At 49.8% G+C, this 20,242-nt stretch overlaps 2 protein-coding genes across 3 annotated transcripts in view; both read right to left on the reverse strand.

Moving 5' to 3' along the window:
- The window catches only part of LOC148116177 (H-2 class II histocompatibility antigen, I-E beta chain-like), a 252,867-nt gene that overhangs the window by 74,656 nt on the left and 157,969 nt on the right, over positions 1-20,242 (reverse strand). The gene's annotated exons all lie outside the window — the stretch shown is intronic.
- On the reverse strand, positions 1,274-19,809 carry LOC148116180 (H-2 class II histocompatibility antigen, A-K beta chain-like). Its single transcript, XM_087888756.1, has 3 exons — positions 19,664-19,809; positions 2,632-2,922; positions 1,274-1,284 (listed from the first exon to the last, which is right to left on the reverse strand). Exons 1-3 carry the CDS (start codon positions 19,746-19,748, stop codon positions 1,274-1,276), a joined length of 387 nt encoding a protein of 128 aa, XP_087744882.1. The 5' UTR covers positions 19,749-19,809.

A 20,242-nucleotide genomic window follows, 5' to 3' on the forward strand; every position in this document is an offset into this window, starting at 1 on the left:
GTAAGTATGATTGCCAGCTTGTCTTTCTTCGGGTGGCTAGGCCTTTCTTTAGACAGTCTATTTCTTTTTGGCCTTTGGTAGATGGTAGTTTAGAATTTTCTATTTCATTTTCTGGTTGTTTGTTTGGTATTGTTAGTTTAGTCCCGAGTGCTGCAGTTAGCACCTGTATAGCATTGTCTATTTCTACTTCAGTAGGTTGAGCTTTGTTTTGTTTAAATAATTGTTTTTTATTTGTTTTTGGACTCGGGTAATCATCTTCTTGGTAGGTTTTGTTTTTTATTTCGTAGTTTGAGGTTTGGAATTCTTTTAGTAATTGGTCAGGCATTTTAGAGGTATTAGGTGGGTAAGATGGCTGCCATGAAAAAGGCGGGAAGCTGTCGCCATCTTTGGTGTCATTTTTGAAGTCAGGGGTTGAATTTCTTACCTTGCAGTTTTCTTGTTTGTTATTTTCGTTATCTGCTGCTGTTCCGTGGTCGTTTATTATGCTGCGGATTTTCACAAGCAGATTTGATTCAGCTGTAGTTGTTTCTATTAATTCTAGTATTTTACTTTTTACCTCATCTTCTTTGTTTGGTGTTAGCAGTTCATTTTCTTGTAATTGCGTTTGTTTCTTAATATTTTCAAGTGGTGTATATTTGTCAGGAGTTAGTTGAGCTGCCATTCTTTTCGTTATGTATCTGGTGGCAGGTCTTCTTTTGTCGTTATGTGAGTCTTGCATCTTTATGTTCGGTTGGGCCTACCAAACCATCCTCTTGCTACCAATTTGTTGCTAGTTTGGTTATCCTGGTTAGGCCCATATATAAGAGACTGTAGGCTTTCTTGTAATAGTAATATTTATTTCTTTTCTTCCTCAGGAACACAATTAGACAGGCACTAATCTGGGAGGAGCAAGAACTTATATACAGAGAAGGCGGGGCTAATGGTAAGTACTAACCAATGGTAAGTGACACAATGACATCACACAATGACATATAAACAAGCACACATATTTACAGATATCAGGTTAGGTATTTTCATCTGTAACATAGTGGACACCTGGCAAGGGTACAGACTGAATATGTGGAGAGCAAAATCTCTGTCGGTTCCTCTAAAACATTCAATAATTTCCGGAAGGAGCAAATGCCCCAAGAGGCTTTTCTCTCTTAGGATCTGGAGGTTTTCCTCTTATGGAAGAAAGATCTCATTGGATTCTATGGTGAGACGTTAGTTTTGGAGAATCTCTGGAGTCACAATGGGAACATTCAACTTAACCAGTTCTTAAGTGATGATGCTTTCAAGACTTCTCTGATTTGAATAAAAGGAATATAATTTCCCTGGAAAGGCCGAATGGCAACAAGGACAGCTAAAATCCTTGATTGGCCTCTGAAACCCCATCAGTGGATAGAAATATAGAAGATTTTTATTAGACAAAGAAATAAAATGAGAAAAAGAAATGTAGGCAACACTGAAGGAATCTGGAAGGGAGAATGAAAGAATCTGAGGCTTCAGGGCTGAATGGAGGCCCAATTTCTTTCTTATGACCCCAAATTCAGTTTTAAGGTTTGTGGGTGTTTTTGGATTCTCCCCCCCAAATCAGGACCCTCCCCAGGAAGGAAGACGGAAGCGATCAGGATTCCTCTAATTGGGGTTTTTACATCTCGGTTTAAGCATTGAATCATGATTACAAATTCTTAAACTGCTTTTGTTACTCATCTGTTTCTTTATTGGATTGAAAAGCTGCAGGACTGGAAATGACTCTGAATGAATAAAGAGGGAAAAAAAGCAGAAGATCCATAGAAAGGGGTCGACAGGTGAAAAAGTGTCCACTAATTCTTTTTTTTTGTTTTGGGTAAAAAATAAGGTTTTATCCAAAGTGCCAAAAGCAGCATTTCTGGAGCAGAGGAAGAGAGGGAGGGGCTTCTGGGTGGGAAGAGGGAGGGAGACGGGAGGTTCCTGAATAGGATAGAAATGAATCAGGGATAGAGAGAAATATATATGTAGATACAGGGAGTCCTCGACTTAGGACCACAATTGAGCCCAAGATTTCTGTTGCTAAGTGAGACGTTTATTCAATGAATTTTGCCCCATGTTACGACCTTTCTTGCCACAGTCATTAAGTGAATCACTGCAGTTGTTAAATGGACTTTGCTTGTTGGAAGGTCGCAAAAGGGGATCACGTGACCCTGGGACGCTGTGACCGTCACAAGTCCGAGTCTGTTGCCAAGCATCTGGATTTTGACCACGTGATCCTGGGGAGGGTACAACGGTCGTAAGTGTGAAAAATAGTCATAAGTCTGTTTTTCACTGCTGTTGTAACTTTCAATGGTCACTAAATGAAATGTTGTTAAGTGGAGGACTGCCTGCATTGAGCAGGAGAGAGAGAGAGAGACCTTGTTGGATTCCCCTCCCCCACCCCAAAAGAAACATATTGGGATGGATTTTCTTGGGGGGGGGAAATGGATCGAAGGGATCCCAGATTCCAGGCAGGAGGAGAGTTTGGAGCCTGGGAAGAAGATTTTGTCCATCTGAGAGTGCAGAATAAATAAATAAATAAATGAGGAGCAAAACCTCCATCCGGGAGGATCCCAAGGAATGAAAGGAAAGGAAAGGGGGGTCCTGGCCTCCCCCTCCCTCCCTCCCCCCCAGACTCACCTCTCCGGCCAACCACCCGCTCCTCCCTCTTGGCCGCCTGGTAGCTGTACACCCAGTAGTTGTGCCGGCAGAAGAAATCCATAGCCGCCTTTGCATCCTGCAGGTAGAACTTATTTCTGTTCCACCTGTCCGCACTCGCCTCCCCCAACTCCGTGAGGGCCACGACCTTCCCGAGGTCGCTGTCGAAGCGCACGAACTCCTGCCGGTCGTAGAACCACCTGATCAGGAGCCTCACCCGCTGCGTCCCGTTGAGGAAGCGGCACTCGGACTTCTGCTGGTACAGGAAATGGGCTGCGAAGGGGAGGAAGGCCGTCAGGAGGGACTCCAGGGCCCATCGCTCCCAGCAGCTAGTAGAGGAGGGGGGACCCACGGAGGAGGGTGGCGGGGGACCTTCCTTTGAGGTACTGGCAGAAGACGCCCCCTGGAGGAGGGAGCGGGAACTCTCTCAGTCCCAGAGAGGAAGGGAGGCTTCCTGGGGGGTCTGGAGGGGGGAGGGGAGGAAAGAGGGGGAGGGGTGGGAAAAGGCAGGCAGAAGCTCAACCGGTCCAGCAATCCCATTCAGTCTCTGCAGGGAAGGTTGGATCTCAAGGGGCAGGAAGGATGGGGGGGGGCTGGAGGGAAAGTAAACTCCATCCCCCCCACTCTCTCTTCCTTTGGGAGGGGAAATGGGGAGGGGCCACAATGAGGACATCTAGACCGACTCTCCTGGGGTCTCCCAGCCCTTCAGTCTTCACCTCCCCTCCGTCTCTCCCCTCCCCTTTCTTCTTCCCCCGAATCTTCAGCCCAGCTCCCTCCGTTTGGGTCACTGTCGAGGATCACCCCTCTTTCCTGTCCCCCTCCCCAAAAAGACCCTGCAGTGCAGCCCCCCCAAAGAGCCTCTCAAAGGGAGGGTCTCCCACCCCCTCCTTCTCCCTCCCTTCCCCCTCCCCTCCAGGGGGATTATGGGGGGTGGGGGTGTTCTGTGTCTCCTCCCCCAATTCAGGGTCTCTCCCAGAAGGGCCCGAAGCCCCCCTCTTGCCTGACCTTCACAGCCTCCAATCTGAGATTCAGGAGAAAAACTGAATTTGTGAAGAAGCCCAAATGCCTCAAATGCCTCTTTTCCCTTCTGGGGCTACAGGGCTGAAAATGCCTCAGTTTCCCTCTTTCGCTTTTCCTCCCCTTCCTCTTTCCCTGCAGCCCCCTCCCACCCAGGCACAGGACAGGCCGCGACCCCCACCTGGCTACATGGGGGAAGGGTTAGGATTAGGGTCCCTCTCCATCCTCCTGGGGGGGGGCTGTGGGGAGGAAGGGGGAGGAGACCACGCAGAGATGGAGGCTGCTGGAGGCTCTGGGGACCCATCGGCTTCCTTCCCCCTTCCCAGCCCCCTCCTCCCCCGCCCAGCCCCCTCCTTACCGGGGGTCTCCTCCCCCCCTTCGCTCCCGGGGATCCGGGCCAGCGCCCCCAGCAGCAGCATCAGGGGGAGCCCAGCCAAAGCCATGGAGGCTCCCCACAAGCGCCCCAAAGGGGGGAGAAAGACGCTCCCAGCCCCAGAGGAGGAATCGGAGGGTCTGGAGGGGGGGAGGAGTTTCCCTCGGACTTCGGAAGAGGGAGAGTCCAGAAAGAGCAGGAGGACCAATGGGAATCCTCCCCTCTGCAGCGTCATCGGTCTCCGGGCAGAGCCTCCCTTGACTTCGCCCGATGCAGGAGAGAGTTCTGCGCAGAGAGAGAAGCGGAGAAAGTGGGGGAGGGGATCCCTTCAGTCTTGGGGGGCTGCAATCTGGGGGGTCTTTCATGCCAGCTCCGGAGGAGAATGTCGTCTTTCTTTTGTGCTCCCCCCGCCCACTCCCCATGATTCTCCTCCAATCTCCCTTTCTCTGGGCGCCTGGACTGGAGGGTGGACTAGATGCCCTCTGAGTTCCCACCGTGTCCAGAAGGAGCCTAAGATGGATCAGCCGAGAGTCCAGGAGGGCAAAGTGGATCCAGAGCTCGAGGGGTCCTTCGGGGCTCAGAAGGGGAGGAGGGACTCCCAGCAGCTGCGCTGGATGACAAGGGGGGAGGGGCAGCCCCACAACCAGCCAGGACTTGGGGGTCACATGCTCCCCCCAATCCGAAGAGAAGCCAGGAAAACCCTCAGCTGACAGTCCACGCAGGATCTGCAGGGATCCCTCCTAATCCATCCGGATCCTCCCCCTTCACGGGGGGAATCTCCGTAGGGATCTCTTGGCTTCACAAGAGAAAAGGGCGATTTTCCTTCCTTGAAACACGTGTCTCCCTTGCTCAGAACGTCTGGACGGACCGGCTCCTTCAGGTTTCCCTCCCCTGAACCCCGGTTGTGTAGGGATCTCCCTCTTTCTCTCTGTGGGTCGGGATCCCCCTTTTCCTTGCAAAGCAGCCCCGGATGAAGATCCCGGAATGAAGTTCGGCCGTTTCTCCTCCGCTTCCCGCTCCTTTCCTCGGAGAACGTCCACATCTTCTCCCATAATGCACCACAATCTCTACTTTCAGCAGAGAAATATATAAAGTGACATTTTGGAAGAAATTTTTTCCATCTGATTGTGCAGATCCTGATGAGATTTGGGTATTTGGGCTGTGGGACAGGAAGGCCCCTAAAACAAAAGGCTCCATTTTATGATGCTCCATGAAGATTATAAGGGCGTGAAAGAGAAAATAAAAGTCTTAGGGAAATGGGGAAGGGAAAGGAAGGAGAAGGAGAAGTGGGGGATAAAGGGCAAAAGGAAAAAAGAGAGGAAAAAAACTTTTTCCCAGCATAATAAAATACAAAGTGAAATTGTACCCTCGGTTTTTATTTCTTTTCTAAGTAAATATTAACCATTTCTATAACAACAACTTAACTTAATCAGTAAATCCCAAAACTCCAGATTTCCTTTTTTTCCTGCCTCAAGCACAAAGTCCAGAAGTGGCTTCCAGGTAGAAAACCAGCTGGAAATCTATTCTTTCCTCTGGTCAAAAAGTTTATTTTGCCATTTCTGCCACATTTTTCATTCCATCACTTCGTCCCTCCTGGGGATGGAGGTTTCTTTCCATTTTTGCACATAAGGAATTCTTGCTGCAGTCAGCAGGTGCAGTAATAAAGTCATAAATTTATATTTCACGTTCCTTGTCCAGGAATCCCGAAAGGAAAACTTCTGGTTTTCAACAGACCCAGAGAGATAAATCACATTTACACCCCATTCGAAAAAGACAAGAATAAAGCTCTGAAGGGAAGAAAAAGACCCACCTCCCCTCCAACAGCCAACAGATATACAGGATCCATAAATCTCACAAACATTTTATATTATGAATGAGCCGGATTCTCCATTCTGGCCGTTTGTTCTTTTTTTCTAGTCTTTGGGGGAGATTCGGGTTCCTGTGAGTTACGCAAAGGCGGCTTAGAGAGATCCTGAATTCCGGATCCTGTTTCAAGAGCTTTGGGGGTCCAGAGGTGGCCTGGGTCCTTTCCAGGGATGGGGGGGCTGGAGGGGTCAAACTCCCCCCTGGCCCAGCACCAGCCTCAGCAGCCCAGAGCCAGGTCCCCCCCAGCATCTGCCCCACAGTTGTGTATCTGACACAGCCACTCGCACACAGTCAGCCCCAGATCCAGGCAGCCTCTGTGGGGCCTCCACCCCTCACCTGACTCAGGCAGAACCTCTGGGCCCCTTTCATGCTTCCAATCCCCCAAATATTGTGCTCTTCTCCAAGTTCTCTCTTACACACACACACACACACACACACACACACACACACACACACACACCGAGCAGCCCTTCCTTCTCCATCCCCCAAGAGCTGCAGAGGCGCTTGGGCTTCGCTTCCCCAGCCTGAAGCTTTGGGCTCCTCCGAAGCGGAACTGAGGACCTGGCCAGGATCCAGCAGGCAACAAGCCTCCATTCTCCCTCAGGACAGCTCAGGGACTCCCCTCCTCCTCCTCCTCCTCCGCCCCATGGCTGAGTCTGCAGGTGGGGCAGCCACAAGGTCCTCTGCCCCATTGGAGGAGGCTGAAGGGGCCCTTCCTGACCCCCGAGGAGACCCTGGAGAGCCCAGGAAAGAAACCGATGGAGGGTTGGAGAAATGTCACTCAAAGGACCCACATTCTCCCCCTTGGGACCCTTTGTGGGGAGACCCTCCCTGCTCTCTGGGGAGGCTCTGACGGAGGAAGGATGGGAGGGAAGAGAGGAAAAGGGGACCAGTATGGAGGGGGAGGGGCTCAGTGGCAGATCCATAGGGATCCTGAGCTTCTCTTCTGGGGTTGTGGCTACTCCTGCCAACTTAGCCTCAGCTGCAAATCTGACGAGTTCCCCCCTCCCCACTTGGGACTCCAGGACTCTGACTTTGTTGCTTCTTCCTTGCGATTTATATGGATTTTGATTGTTTCCCAGGATGATTTGATTGCTTCTTGTGCCGTATGACTGTCACTGGGTGTTGTGCCCTCTGATTCTGGACGAATGTATCTTGTCTCTTAGAATGGAATGGAATGGAATGGAATGGAATGGAATGGAATAGAATAGAATAGAATGGAATGGAATGGAATGGAACGGAACGGAACGGAACGGAACGGAACGGAACAGGACAGAACAGAATTCTTTATTGGCCAAATGTGATTGGAGACACAAGGAATTTGTCTCTGGTGCATAGGCTCTCAGTGTACATAAAAGAAAAGATACATTCGCCAAGAATCGTCAGGTGCAACACTTGAGGATAGTCACAGGGAACAAATAAGCAATCAGGAAACAATATCAATATAAATCGTAAAGATACAAGCAACAAAATTACAGTCAGGCAGTGATAAGTGGGAGGAGATGGGTGGTGGGAACGATGAAAAGATTAATAGTAGTAGAGATGTAGTAAATCAATCAAGGGTTGAGGGAATTATTTGTTTACCTTATCCCCGCTGAGGCCATACAAACCCATAAGGACTGGTGGATTACTGTCCTTACTGAGGTATTTAATGCGATTAATCAAACAGGCATTATCCCTAAGGTCTGGGAGGATGCCATCATCATGCCAATTCATAAGAAAGGTTCCCCCTCCAATCCAGGCAATTTTCAAAACATCCGTTTATTGTCAGTACTGGGGAAACTCTATGCCCGGTTCCTCCTGTCCAGGCTGGAGTGCTGGGTCGAGGAGGCCGGTCTGCTCGGTCATGAGCAGGCGAGGTTCAGAGCAGATCATTCTACTGTTGACCATGCTCTGATCCTATACCATCTAGCCTTAAAATACTCTACCCCTAGGAAAGGCCGTCTCTGTGTTGCCTTTATAGACTTAAAGGCTGCTTTTGATAGTATTCCCAGATACAAACTGTGGGGCAAACTCCTTTCCTGGGGCATTGATAGAAGACTTCTCTGGCTCATCTCCCAACTGCACGAGGGAACGGAGGCAAAAGTGCGCCTTACCCCCCAAGGGGACCTTTCCAACGCCATCCCTGTTAATAAGGGGGTCAGACAGGGATGTATATTGGCACCCCTTCTTTTTAACTTATATATTAGCGATTGGAGAAGGGCATTAATGGTCCAACTGGAGTATATCCATGCCCCCAGATTAGCTGACTACAGGTGCCCGCTCCTGCTCTATGCGGACGATGCTGCGATTCTTTCATTCTCTCGGGTGGGTCTGCTTAGAGCCCTTAAAATCCTTTCCAACTATTGTTGCGCCAACCAACCGTTTATCAACCATTCTAAGTCTAAGATTATGATCTTCTCAAGAAGCAGGAAAAACTATCAGTGGAAGCTCGCTGGCATACCAGTGGAACAGGTCCATAGATTCCAATATTTAGGCATTCTTTTCCAATCTAATGCCATGTGGCTTACGCAGGTCAAGTCCGTCCGCACCAAGGCCAAGGCGATTACGCATGCCCTTCTGCAATTCTTTTACACGGAGGGAGCCCAACAGATTCCCTCAGTATTGAAAGTATATAGGGCAAAGGTGATAGCTGCCATTACATACGGCGCCCCCCTTTGGGTTCAAACAAATATTTCCCTCCTCGAGTCAGTTCAAAGCCAGTTCTTACGCTGCCTAATGGGAGTCCCCCCCACTGTGTGAGCAATGCTGCAATCCGCTTGGAACTGGGCGCACCATCTCTCGCTACTGTTCTGTGGAAGCGTGCCATTGGCTACTGGCTGACCCTGTGGGTCAGACTTCCAGACTACTATTTAGGCCAGTGCTTATGGCGGGACGACTTCCACGGTCCTTGGGCCCGCAATATTCACACCAAACTTATGAAGATAGGTATTCCCCCTATTGAAGCCCTTATGCTTGGCCCAGATGCAGCCAAATCGCTGATATTTCAGCGATTGGATGATATTGAAAGACAACAGAATCTGGCACTTGGTGCGGGAGTATGTTCTCTGTTGTCTCTTGGTATTACTCCCCGAATGCACCCCCCCCCCAAATACCTCTCTACGCTATCCTTTGTTAAATACAGGTTGGCCTTTCTAAAGGCACATTTTAATGTGATCCCCTCGAATGTCCTAGATAGCAGGTGCTCGGGGTGTGTGAAATCCACCCACTGTTCATGTGACGGCCGATCTCCGGAATCGTTGGCTCACATCGTATTTACATGCCCCCATTATCGGGAGGTAAGGTCAGAACTTATCTCCCCCATTTGCCAAAGATTTCCTGGATTATCTGAAAATCTCAGTCTTCGCTTCTTACTCCAAGATACTGATTCTAAGATTACACTAAAGGTAGCAAAATTTTTTGCTGCAGTCTTGGGATGTAAGAGCTGGGGAAAGGGACGGGCTGGACCCATTGACTGAGGTTAGCTTTATTGATTGTCAGCGGTTGAGTTAGCTGGTGGCTGTATAAAGTACCGATGTGTGGATTTTATGTAAATTGCAATATGGTATTTTCTACCTATGTAAAATTTTAATTGACTATAGTACATAAAGATTGGAGCAAAAAATTTAAAATACATGAACTGTGAGTTTCACGGAGTGGTTTTCACCACTGATCTTGTCGCAGTTTTGCACTTCAGTCTGGTCGTGTGCCAGCTATGTGTCTTGGATGTTTTGGGTTTTTTTTGGTCTATGACCGCAATAAAATATGCTGCTGCTGCCCTGCTGGAGTGATTGATGGCAGTCATTCTGCTCACAGTGTTTGGACTGGAGTATCTGCAGCCAGAAGCTGCTGCAGGTTTGTGGGAGAGCTTTCCTCCAGGTTGGAGAGTAAACGGGACGTTGGGGGCAAAGTCGGTGCCAATAAAGGGACTCATACTTGTTCTCTGGCTATGTTGCCTTCGTGCCACGCCCTGGGTCATCACAGGGGAGACCCTACACCATTTATACCATCAAGCAGGAGACCCTATACCCATGATGGGGAACCTATGGCACGCGTGCCACAGGTGGCATGCGTAGCTGTAACAGTGGGCACGCGAGCTCAGCTCTGGAGTGCACACGCACGCTGGCCAACTGGCAAAAACAGCCTTCCCCACCCCCCGGAAGCCCTCCAGAGGCCAGAAACGGCCTGTTTACCAATTTCCGGTGGGACGTGTGCGAGTGCCCCCCCTTGCTCCTGGCACACGATGGCAAAAAGGTTAGCCATCACTGCCCTACACCATTAGAATCTGAGCCCCAAAGAGGGAGGGAGGGAGCCCAAAACGGGGCAGGACCCTCCGTTTGTGAAGGAAATGGCTGAAATGGCTGGGTGAATATAGAGGGAGCCTCTGGCTCCCCACAAGTGCCTGGGGAGGACTGTGTCTGCTGGCCTTCTGCTCCTCAAAGGGGGGCTTGAAGGGAAGCAGAACAAGGGGACCTCCGAGTAGGGGGGTGGGTTCAGCTCCTTCCCCCTCCCTTGATCTGCCCATCCTCCTCCCAAACCAGTTCTGGCTTCGGATCCGAAGGAGCCAGGATGGTGGATCTAGAGGCAGCGGAGGGAGGAGCCTCCTGTGGGGTTCAAAAAAGAGGAAGAGGAAAGAAGGAAGGAAGGAAGGATTCCAGGGTTTTCCTCCTTCTGAAGTTTATTCTTTTATAGCAAAGCGAAGGGAAGGGAAGTGATGGAGATGAAGCTGCTGTGGGTTCAAAGCCAGGAGTGATGAGGGGGCTAGAGTGACAGGTCAGCCCAGCATCCCTGGAGACAGTCTCCATCCCTCCCTCCCAAGAAAGAGAGGACCTGTATGAAAGGGGGGGGCAGTCTCAGCAGGAGAAGGTCCAGGCTGTCATTCTCCTCCTCTCCCCGACCTGCCACCTTCAGCCTCCATTTCTCAGAGGCTGCAAATAGGACGAAGAGTCATACTTGACTAAAGGAAAAATTATCCTTTTGCATCGGAGAGCAGGATTAATTCATGAGTGCTGAAGAAAAAGAGATGGGGAAGAAAATCAGAATATAAAGAGAATCTTTTAGTATCAATAACATATTTTTCTTCCCTTTCAGCCCCCACCTTCAAGGCAGGCCCACACTGCAGGGGGGTGATTGATAGGCAGAGACAGATAGAGGGAGAATCCGCCCATTTCAGGGAGGAAAAGGCTGGAATGGACCAGGGATTCCTCACCATTTCATCTCCAGGGGCTTCTGGAATTTTCCCTGACTTAATTAAAGGGTTCATCAAGAGGGGAGGGCCCCCTTCCCAGCTCCCTCCCTGCAGATGATTCATATGAAGAGAGAAGACGGGGCTACGATGGGAGTGGCAGCAAAGGGGGGAGCCTGGGCTCACTTGGCCAGAAGTCGTGGGAATTCTCACAAGGAGAAGGGGGGTCAGGAAGAAGAGCCTGTCCAGGTTCCAACTAATGAACCCAAATGAGTCTGTATGGGGTGCCAAGAAGGATCCTCTCAGACCGGAGGGTGGGGTGCAGTTCAGGGAGAAGTTTTGGAGGGAGTTCATTCAGTTGATATGTTCATCTCAAGGACTCAGCTCCACCTCCCACCCGAGGACGAATGGAGGTATAGAACGAGCGAATGCAATGATAGAACAATACCTGAGATGCTATGTTAATTATCAGCAGTTTAGCTGGGCAGATCTCCTGCCATTTGCTGAAGTGGCCTAAAATACCGCAGTGCATAGTAGGAGTGAAATGTAAAATTTGTTACTACCGGTTCTGTGGGCGTGGCTTGGTGGGGGGGTAATGTGACTGGGTAGGCGTGGCCTAACAGAATGGGTGGGTTGCTTACAAAATGCGTGGGGGAATTTAAACCTGGGGTGCTCCCTCCCGAAGGGAGGAATGGGAAGGAATGGCCCCCACCTTCCCTTCCCTTCCCTTCCCTTCCCTTTGGCAATTTCCCAAAACCTGGAAAAATTCTGGGCAAGATTTTAGCGTTTGTATCTGCTTTTGTTTTTCATTGCAATACTTTTTCAGATCTCTGTAAAGAAACGTTGCCCAAAATCCAAAAAACTGCTCTTTCCACAACAAGGAGGTTTTGTTCAGGCAAGTTTTTTTTTTAAAGGAACAATTAAGGAATTTTAAAAGCCACCTATAATTTGTAGGAGGGGTTGAGATGAGGAAGAAGAGGAGAAACTCACCTGCAGGAGGTTGGATGGGAATTGCTGGAAGGAGAAAAAGACCCAATCAGAACCCTTCATGGGCTGGAGGACTCAGGGGGTCCCCCTCCCCATTGATAGCCCATAATAGGTTGCATTGTCTTCACTTAAAGCCCCTCCAAGAACAGAAGATCCCATAAATATTCCCCAAGGGGCCCCTCTTGGCCACCTGCTAAGCTTGAGGAGAGGCCTCCCCTAGAGGGTCCCCTCCCCACCACCTCCCCTCCAGCCCCCCAGACTCACCTTTCTTGCTCTTCAGGTAGGAGAAGAGCCCCACACCCAGGAAGGCCACTCCTATCACGGCCCCCATGATCCCCGTCCAGAGTTTGCTCCTGGCAGAGCTGGAGGAACGGGGCTCTGGGGAAGGAGAAGGAGCCTCACCTGAGCAGGAGGATGAGGCCCACCTTCCCCCAGGAGACTCCATTCCAGCTCTCCCCATGGGGTGGGCTCCTTCCCCTTCTCAAGGCAGGATGGGGTCCCCAGAGCAGGAGGGGAGGGAGGGGAGGGAGGGGCTTACCCCATTGGACGGTGATGGGGGCCTCCAGGCTGGCATGCCCCACCTTGCAAGTATAGACATCCCCCCGTTGGGGCTGGGTCTCCAGCATCACCTGGAGCTGGTAGGTCCAGTCTCCGTTCTGGAGCTCCTCCCCAAAGGCCACGCCCTCCTCCTCCGGCTGCCCGTTCTTCAGCCACTGGACCTCGATCTCCACGGGGTAAAAGCCGGTCGCGGTGCAGAGGAGGATGGTGTTGGGGGAAGAGGGCTCCATCTTGGTGGGGGAGATGGAGACGGTGGGCTTGGCTGGAGGGAAGGAGGAGAAGGAGCCACATGAGAGACACAACAGGAAAGAAAGATGCAGAAGACGGGAAGGACAGACGCAGCACGAGTCGGATGATTCTTGGGATCTCGTTGAAAATGAAACCAGATTTTTAATTAGATCTAATACCACAACATTTGTTTGTTTCTTTGTTTAGTAAACTTAGTTATTTATTAAATTTATTTGCCAAAGTGGCCACAGCTAACCCAAAGTCTTACAGACACTCTCCTAGCCGTGACTGCCCCCTGCTGTCCGGGAGTCCAGGAGAATCTCCAGAATTGCCAACTGGGTCTCTGGGACAATGCAGCTCCACCCAGAAGGAAGTTGGTTAAAGTCCCCCATCTTGGGGCTCCCAACACCCAAAGCCCTTTGGCCTTTCCAGGGTTCAGCCGAAGCCCCTAATCCCCCATTCAGCCCCTCCCCCCACAGCCTCCGGGACCCTCGAGGGGGCAGCCTCAGCATCTCCTGGGTCCCCAGAGGTGGAGATGAAACCTTATAACATCAGCAGATGGAGGAGACCTCCAGCCCTGGTGACGGATGGCCTCACCCAGCGGCTTCATGCGGAGGTTATAGAGGAGAGGAGAGAGGACGGAGCCAAATGCCTCTGGGCAGCCCTGAAGGTGATCAAGGAAGCTAGCCAAGAGAAAGAAAGAGAGAGAGTGGGGGGGGGGAAAGAGAGGAGAGGAGAGGGGAGGAGAGGGGAGGAGAGGAGAGGAGAGGAGAGGAGAGAAGAAAAGAGAAGAGAAGAGAAGAGAAGAGAAGAGAAGAGAAGAGAAGAGAAGAGAAGAGAAGAGAAGAGAAGATCTTTGTCCCAATTTCTTCGGTGTTTCAATCACTTTTCAAAAAGTTTTATTTGGAGAGAGAAAATTTCTCCTTCCACTTTCCCTTTTCTCCCTTTTGGAGCCACAAGATGCAGAAATAAACAAAAAAATCAGCAGAAGATTTCAGGGGGAAAAGTGCAAAATGTGATGTGGCTACAAAACCCCCCAATTTTAGGCAGCCTCAACAGAAAGAGGCATTTTTAAGGAAAGGGCAAAGGAGCCCAATGGGGGGGGCAGCCCTTTGCTCCCCATAACTGCCAGAATCCCCTGAAGGAAAAGTTTCTCCCCCATTGAAGATGAGAGACCCTGGATCCCCCCTTCAGAGCAGGAAGGACAGAAGAGGTTTTGGGGGATCTCATGATCTCTCCCAAGGATCCTTCCTGGGGGGGCTTTGGGGGGATTCAGAGGGAGACCCCCCCCTCAGACCAGGCTCTGCCTGCACCCAGCCGGCCTCCTTCCCAGCCGCAGGGACCGGCCATTCCTGGGGAAGGAGGTGGGGAGGGGTCCCTCTGACTCCGACAGGGAAGCTTCTGCCCTGGATGAGGGGGGCAGGGAGTGGGGAAGGGATCCAGAGGGATTCTTGGATCTGGATCTCCTCCTTCAGCAAATGCTCCAACTGGCACAACTCTTGGATGGATTAATGGGGGGGGGTTTAGTCTGGATGAGCCCCCCAAGAGAGTTGACAAGAGATCCATTCCAGCCCAGAGTCCTTTGCTAACTATTTTTTTTTTCTCTTGAGGGATTTTCTTATTAACAGTAAATTCTATAATGCTTAAGAAGAACCCATTTTTAAATGGTTCTTTGTAATTCCAACCTGGGATCTGGTCAGGTTTCCACGCAGACAAATAGCAGCATTTCAGGTGTGAGTTTTTTTTATTTTTCAGGAAAATCCCATTTGCCTCTTGGGACATTAAAGGCCTTTGTGGAATTGCTAAAAGAAGGCAGAGGCTTTACAAACTGAAAATGGCTTTTTTTAAAAAAACAGGAAATGCAAAGTTTGGATGAGAAAAAGACTTTTATCAAGAAAATGGAAGGATCAGATTTTAAAGCTGCAATTTGGTATTTTTCCATGTTTATTTTTATAGCCCATCCCAAACCTCCTTATTTACAAGACTGCCATGTGAAGATTTTGGGGTTCCTATTTGGCCAGATGGGAGTTGCTGGAGATTTTAATTGGATCGGAAATTTTTTTTTCCTTTTAAATACCTCCCAAGGGACACAACTTTCTCCCTCTGCCCATCCAGGAACCCAGTTTAATAGACAAATAGAGACCTCTTGATTTAAAACAGCAGGAGGACAAAGTACATTTTAGCTGCCCCACATCATGAAAATTCCCCCAAAAGGACTCAAGAAACATCCTGTGATTTCAAGTCTCCTCAACTGGAGCCTGACCAATAATTGGCTTTAAATACACGGAATTTAATAAATATTCTTGTTCTTTTAATAAAGAACAGGAACCTCTGGAGAATTATTGGCCTCTTGTCTGAAGTATTTTCATGGAAGTAAAAATAATACTTTTGAGGAAGAAGAAATTATATAAATCAAAATGAAATTCAGGATCACTATTTTGGATTTATAATAAAAATGCATTCTATTTATGTGGATAAAGCTTGGGAGCAGCTAAAGGTTTTTAACAAACTATCCAGACAGAAATTTTGGTCCTGTCCCTGAACCAGGTAGGGAGGAAGGAAGGAAGGAGGGGAGGGAGGAAAAGAGGAGGGGAGGATGGGCTTTGGGGTGTTTGGGCAGCTGATGAAGCTCCTTTCCCTGAAGGGAAAATCCCCCCAGAGACCCCCAAAAGGAGGGAGGAGGGAGGGAGGCCCTGAGAGGCCCACAAAAGAGACACACTCACAACACCAACACAATTGGCACTTGGGGCACTTTCGCAGGTTCTCAAAAATCACTAGATAAATGAATAAAAGTGAAAGTGAAATCTCTATATTAAATATTATTGGAATGAGAATTATTTCAAGTACTGTGCCAGATGACAAGAACGTTGTGCTGTTTGTAGGGGAAAAATAAACTTTAAACATCGCCCAGAAACAAATTATATAGCTGAATATTATTATCTCCATGAAAATATCCTCTTTGGTAGTAAAAACATTTCCAAATGCACCTTATGTGGCAGGTAAAATCCTCCCAGGTTTGCAGGGAAGAATTTAGGAGTGAAAATGAGTTTTGCCTCCTGACTGAATATGTGGAGAGCAAAATCTCTGCAGGTTCCCAGAAAATATTCAATTATTTACCAAAGGAGCAAATGCTCCAAGAGGCTTTTCTCTCTTAGGATCTGGAGGTTTTCCTCTTATGGAAAAAGGATCTTATTGGATTCTATGGTGAGACGTTATTTTTGGAGAATCTCTGGAGTTACAATGCGAACATTAAACTTAACCAGTTCTTAAGTGAAGATGCTTTCAAGACTTCTCTGATTCTAATAAAGGAATATAATTTCTCTGGAAAGGCCGAATGGCAACAAGGGCAGCTAAAATCCTTGATTGGCCTCTGAAACCCCATCAGTGGATAGAAATATAGAAGATTTTTATTAGACAAAGAAATAAAAGGAGAAAAAGAAATGTAGGCAACATTGAAGGAATCTGGGAGGGAGAAGGAAAGAATCTGAGGCTTCAGGGCTGAATGGAGGCCCAATTTCTTTCTTATGACCCCAAATTCAGTTTTAAGGTTTGTGGGTGTTTTTGGATTCTCCCCCCAAATCAGGAGCCTCCCCAGGAAGGAAGAACAGAAGCGATCAGGATTCCCATTATTGGGGTTTTTACATCTCGGTTTAAGCATTGAATCATGATTACAAATTCTAAGCTGCTTCCGTTACTCATCTGTTTCTTTATTGGATTGAAAAGCTGCTGGACTGGAAATGACTCTGAATGAAGAAAGAAGAAAAAAGAAAAAGCAGGAGATCCATAGAAAGGGGTCGACAGGTGAAAAAGCGTCCGCTAATTCTTTTTTTTTATTTTGGTTAAATTAAACCCACATTTTTTTATCCCAAAGTGCGAAAACCAGCATTTCTGGAGCAGAGGAAGAGAGGGAGGGGCTTCTGGGTGGGAAGAGGGAGGGAGACGGGAGGTTCCTGAATAGGATAGAAATGAATCAGGGATAGAGAGAAATATATATGTAAATACAGGGAGTCCTCGACTTAGGACCACAATTGAGCCCAACATTTCTGTTGCTAAGTGAGACGTTTGTTCAATGAATGTTGTCCCATGTTACGACCTTTCTTGCCACAGTCATTAAGTGAATCACTGCAGTTGTTAAATGAGTAGCAGGGTTGTTAAGTGAATCCAGCTTCCTCATGGACTTTGCTTATGGGAAGGTCGCTAAAGGGGATGACATGACTCCGGGACACTGTGACCGTCACAAGTACGAGTGTGTTGCCAAGCATCTGGATTTGGATCACGTGACCTTGGGGAGACTGCAACGGTCGTAAGTGTGAAAAACAGTCATAAGTCATTTGTTTTCACTGCTGTTGTAACTTTCAACGGTCACTAAACGAACTGTTGTTAAGTGGAGGACTGCCAGTATTGAGCAGGAGAGAGAGAGACCTGGCTGGATTCCCCTCCCCCACCCCCACCCCAAAAAAACCTTATCTGGATGGATTTCCTTGTGGGGGGGGAAATGGATCGAAGGGATCCCAGATTCCAGGCAGGAGGAGAGTTTGGAGCCTGGGAAGAAGATTTTGTCCATCTGAGAGTGCAGAATAAATAAATAAATAAATGAGGAGTAAAACCTCCATCCGGGAGGATCCCAAGGAATGAAGTGAATGAAAGGAAAGGGGGGTCCCCTCCCAGGGAAGAGCCCCCCTCCCCCAGACTCACCTCTCCGGCCCATCAGGCGCTCCTCCGCCTTGGGCTCCTGGTAGTTGTACACTGTATACAACTGTTGTATAAATTCTATCTGGATTGATTGATTGATTTTATTGTTTAGTTTATTTATTGCCATTATTAGTTTATTATTTATTCTATTATTTAGTTAGTTTATGATTTATTAAATTTATTTTATTATTTAGTTAATTTATTATTATTCTTTCTTTCGTTAGTTTATTTTATTAGTTATTTATTTTATTTATTAGTTATTTATTTATTGATTTAGCTTTTCATTTATTTATTCTTCATTTATTTATTTAATTTTATATATTTGTTTATTTTACTTACTTACTTATTTATTTATTATAGAGAGAAGGGAGACCTGGAGAGAAAGGATTTCGTGGATTCCCTTTGAAGATTCTTTTTTTTTAAAATCCTAAAATCCCAAAGGCCCCAGAGGGGGAGGGAGACCCCCCCCTTAATTGGCCTTCTGGAAAGGGGTCCCAATGGGGCTATGGGGCTTTCCTGGGAGGGGGGGCGGAGAGGAGGAGGCAGCCGTGGGGCTGGCCAGAGCCCTGAATCACCTGATGTCTTTTAATTAATCTTTTCATTAATTGATTGATTTTTCCACTGAATTTGAGTCATCCTTGCTTTTGAAACCACCACGAAATCTTCACCCGGGAGAGTCTCAATCAAGGAAAGCAAAAGGGGGTCCTGTCCCCCAAACTCCCCCCAAACTCTTCTCCCCCCCACGAACTCACCTCTCCGGCCAACCACCCGCTCCTCCCTCTTGGGCGCCTCGTAGTTGTACACCCCGTAGTTGTGTCGGCAGAAGGAATCCACTTGGGCCTTCTCGTACTGCAGGATGTGCTCGTCTCTGTTCCAGGCGTCCGCATCCACCTTCCCAAACTCCGTGACGGCCACGAACTCCCCGAGGTCGCTGTCGAAGCGGAGAATCTCCTGCCGGTCGTAGAAGTTCCTGTACAGGAGCCTCACCCGCTGCGTCCCGTTGAGGAAGCGGCACTCGCCCTTATGCTGGTAGAGGAAATGGGCTGCGAGGGAGAGGAAGAAAGCCGTCAGGAGGGACTCCACGGCCCATCGCTCCCAGCTGCTGGGAGAGGAGGAGGGGGGATCTACGTGGGAGGGGGGAGTTGCTGGAGTCCTTCCGAGAGAGACTGGGGGAAGACGCCCCCTGGAGGAGGGAGCGGGAACTCTCTCAGTCCCAGAGAGGAAGGGAGGCTTCCTGGGGGGTCTGGAGGGGGGAGGGAAGAGGGGGAGGGGTGGGAAAAGGCAGGCAGAAGCTCAACCGGTCCAGCGATCCCATTCAGTCTCTGCAGGGAAGGCTGGATCTCAAGGGGCAGGAAGGATGGGGGGGGCTGGAGGGAAAGTAGCTTCCATCCCCCCCACTCTCTCTTCCTTTGGGAGGGGATCTGGGGAGAGTCACAATGAGGACATCTAGACCGACTCTCCTGGGGTCTCCCAGCCCTTCAACCCCCACCTTCCCTCCGTCTCTCCCCCCCTTTCTTCTTCCCCCGAATCTTCAGCCCAGCTCCCTCCCTTTGGGTGACTCCTGATTCCTCTCCCCCTCCCCAAAAAGACCCTGCAGTGCAGCCCCCCAAAGAGCCTCTCAAAGGGAGGGTCTCCCGCCCCCTCCTCCTCCCTCACTTCCCCCTCCCCTCCAGGGGGATTATGGGGGTGACAGGAGTTATGTGTCTCCTCCCCAAATTCAGAGCCCCCCCCAAGGCACCGAAGCCCCCCTCTTGCCTGACCTCCAAAGCCCCAAATCTGAGGAGAAAAAGTGAAGTTTCTGAAGAAGCCCAAAGACTTTTGCTCAAATGCCTCTTTTCCCTTCTGGGGATTCAGGGCTCAAAATGCCTCAGTTTCCCTCTTTCGCTTTTCCCCCCTTCCTCTTTCCCTGCAGCCCCCTCCCACCCAGGCACAGGAGAGGCTGCGACCCCCACCTGGCTACATGGGGGGAGGGTTAGGATTAGGGTCCCTCTCCGTCCTCCTGCGGGGGGGCTGTGGGGAGGAAGGGAGAGGAGACCACGCAGAGATGGAGGCTGCTGGAGGCTCTGGGGACCCATCGGCTTCCTTCCCCCTTCCCAGCCCCCTCCTCCCCCGCCCAGCCCCCTCCTTACCGGGGGTCTCCTCCCCCCCTTCGCTTCCGGGGATCCGGGCCAGCGCCCCCAGCAGCAGCATCAGGGGGAGCCCAGCCAAAGCCATGGAGGCTCCCCACAAGCGCCCCAAAGGGGGGAGAAAGACGCTCCCAGCCCCAGAGGAGGAATCGGAGGGTCTGGAGGGGGGGAGGAGGGACTTCGGAAGAGGGAGAGTCCAGAAAGAGCAGGAGGACCAATGGGAATTCTCCCTTCTGCAGCGTCATCGGTCTCCGGGCAGAGCCTCCCTTGACTTCGCCCGATGCAGGAGAGAGTTCTGCGCAGAGAGAGAAGCGGAGAAAGTGGGGGAGGGGAATCCCTTCAGTCTTGGGGGGCTGCAATCTGGGGGGTCTTTCATGCCAGCTCCGGGGGGAGAATCTCCTCTTCCTTTTGCCCCCCTCCCCCCCCATGATTCTCCCCCGATTCTCATCCTTCCTCTGGGCGCCTGGACTGGAGGGGTGGACTAGATGCCCTTTGAGTTCCCAGAGTGCCCAGAAGGAGCCTAAGCTGGATCTGCCGAGAGTCCAGAAGGGCAAAGTGGATCCAGAGCTCGAGGGGTCCTTC

The sequence above is a fragment of the Pantherophis guttatus genome, chromosome 2 (genome assembly GCF_059756535.1).
Source record: "Pantherophis guttatus breed Tessera chromosome 2, ASM5975653v1, whole genome shotgun sequence".
Taxonomy (NCBI): domain Eukaryota; kingdom Metazoa; phylum Chordata; class Lepidosauria; order Squamata; family Colubridae; genus Pantherophis; species Pantherophis guttatus.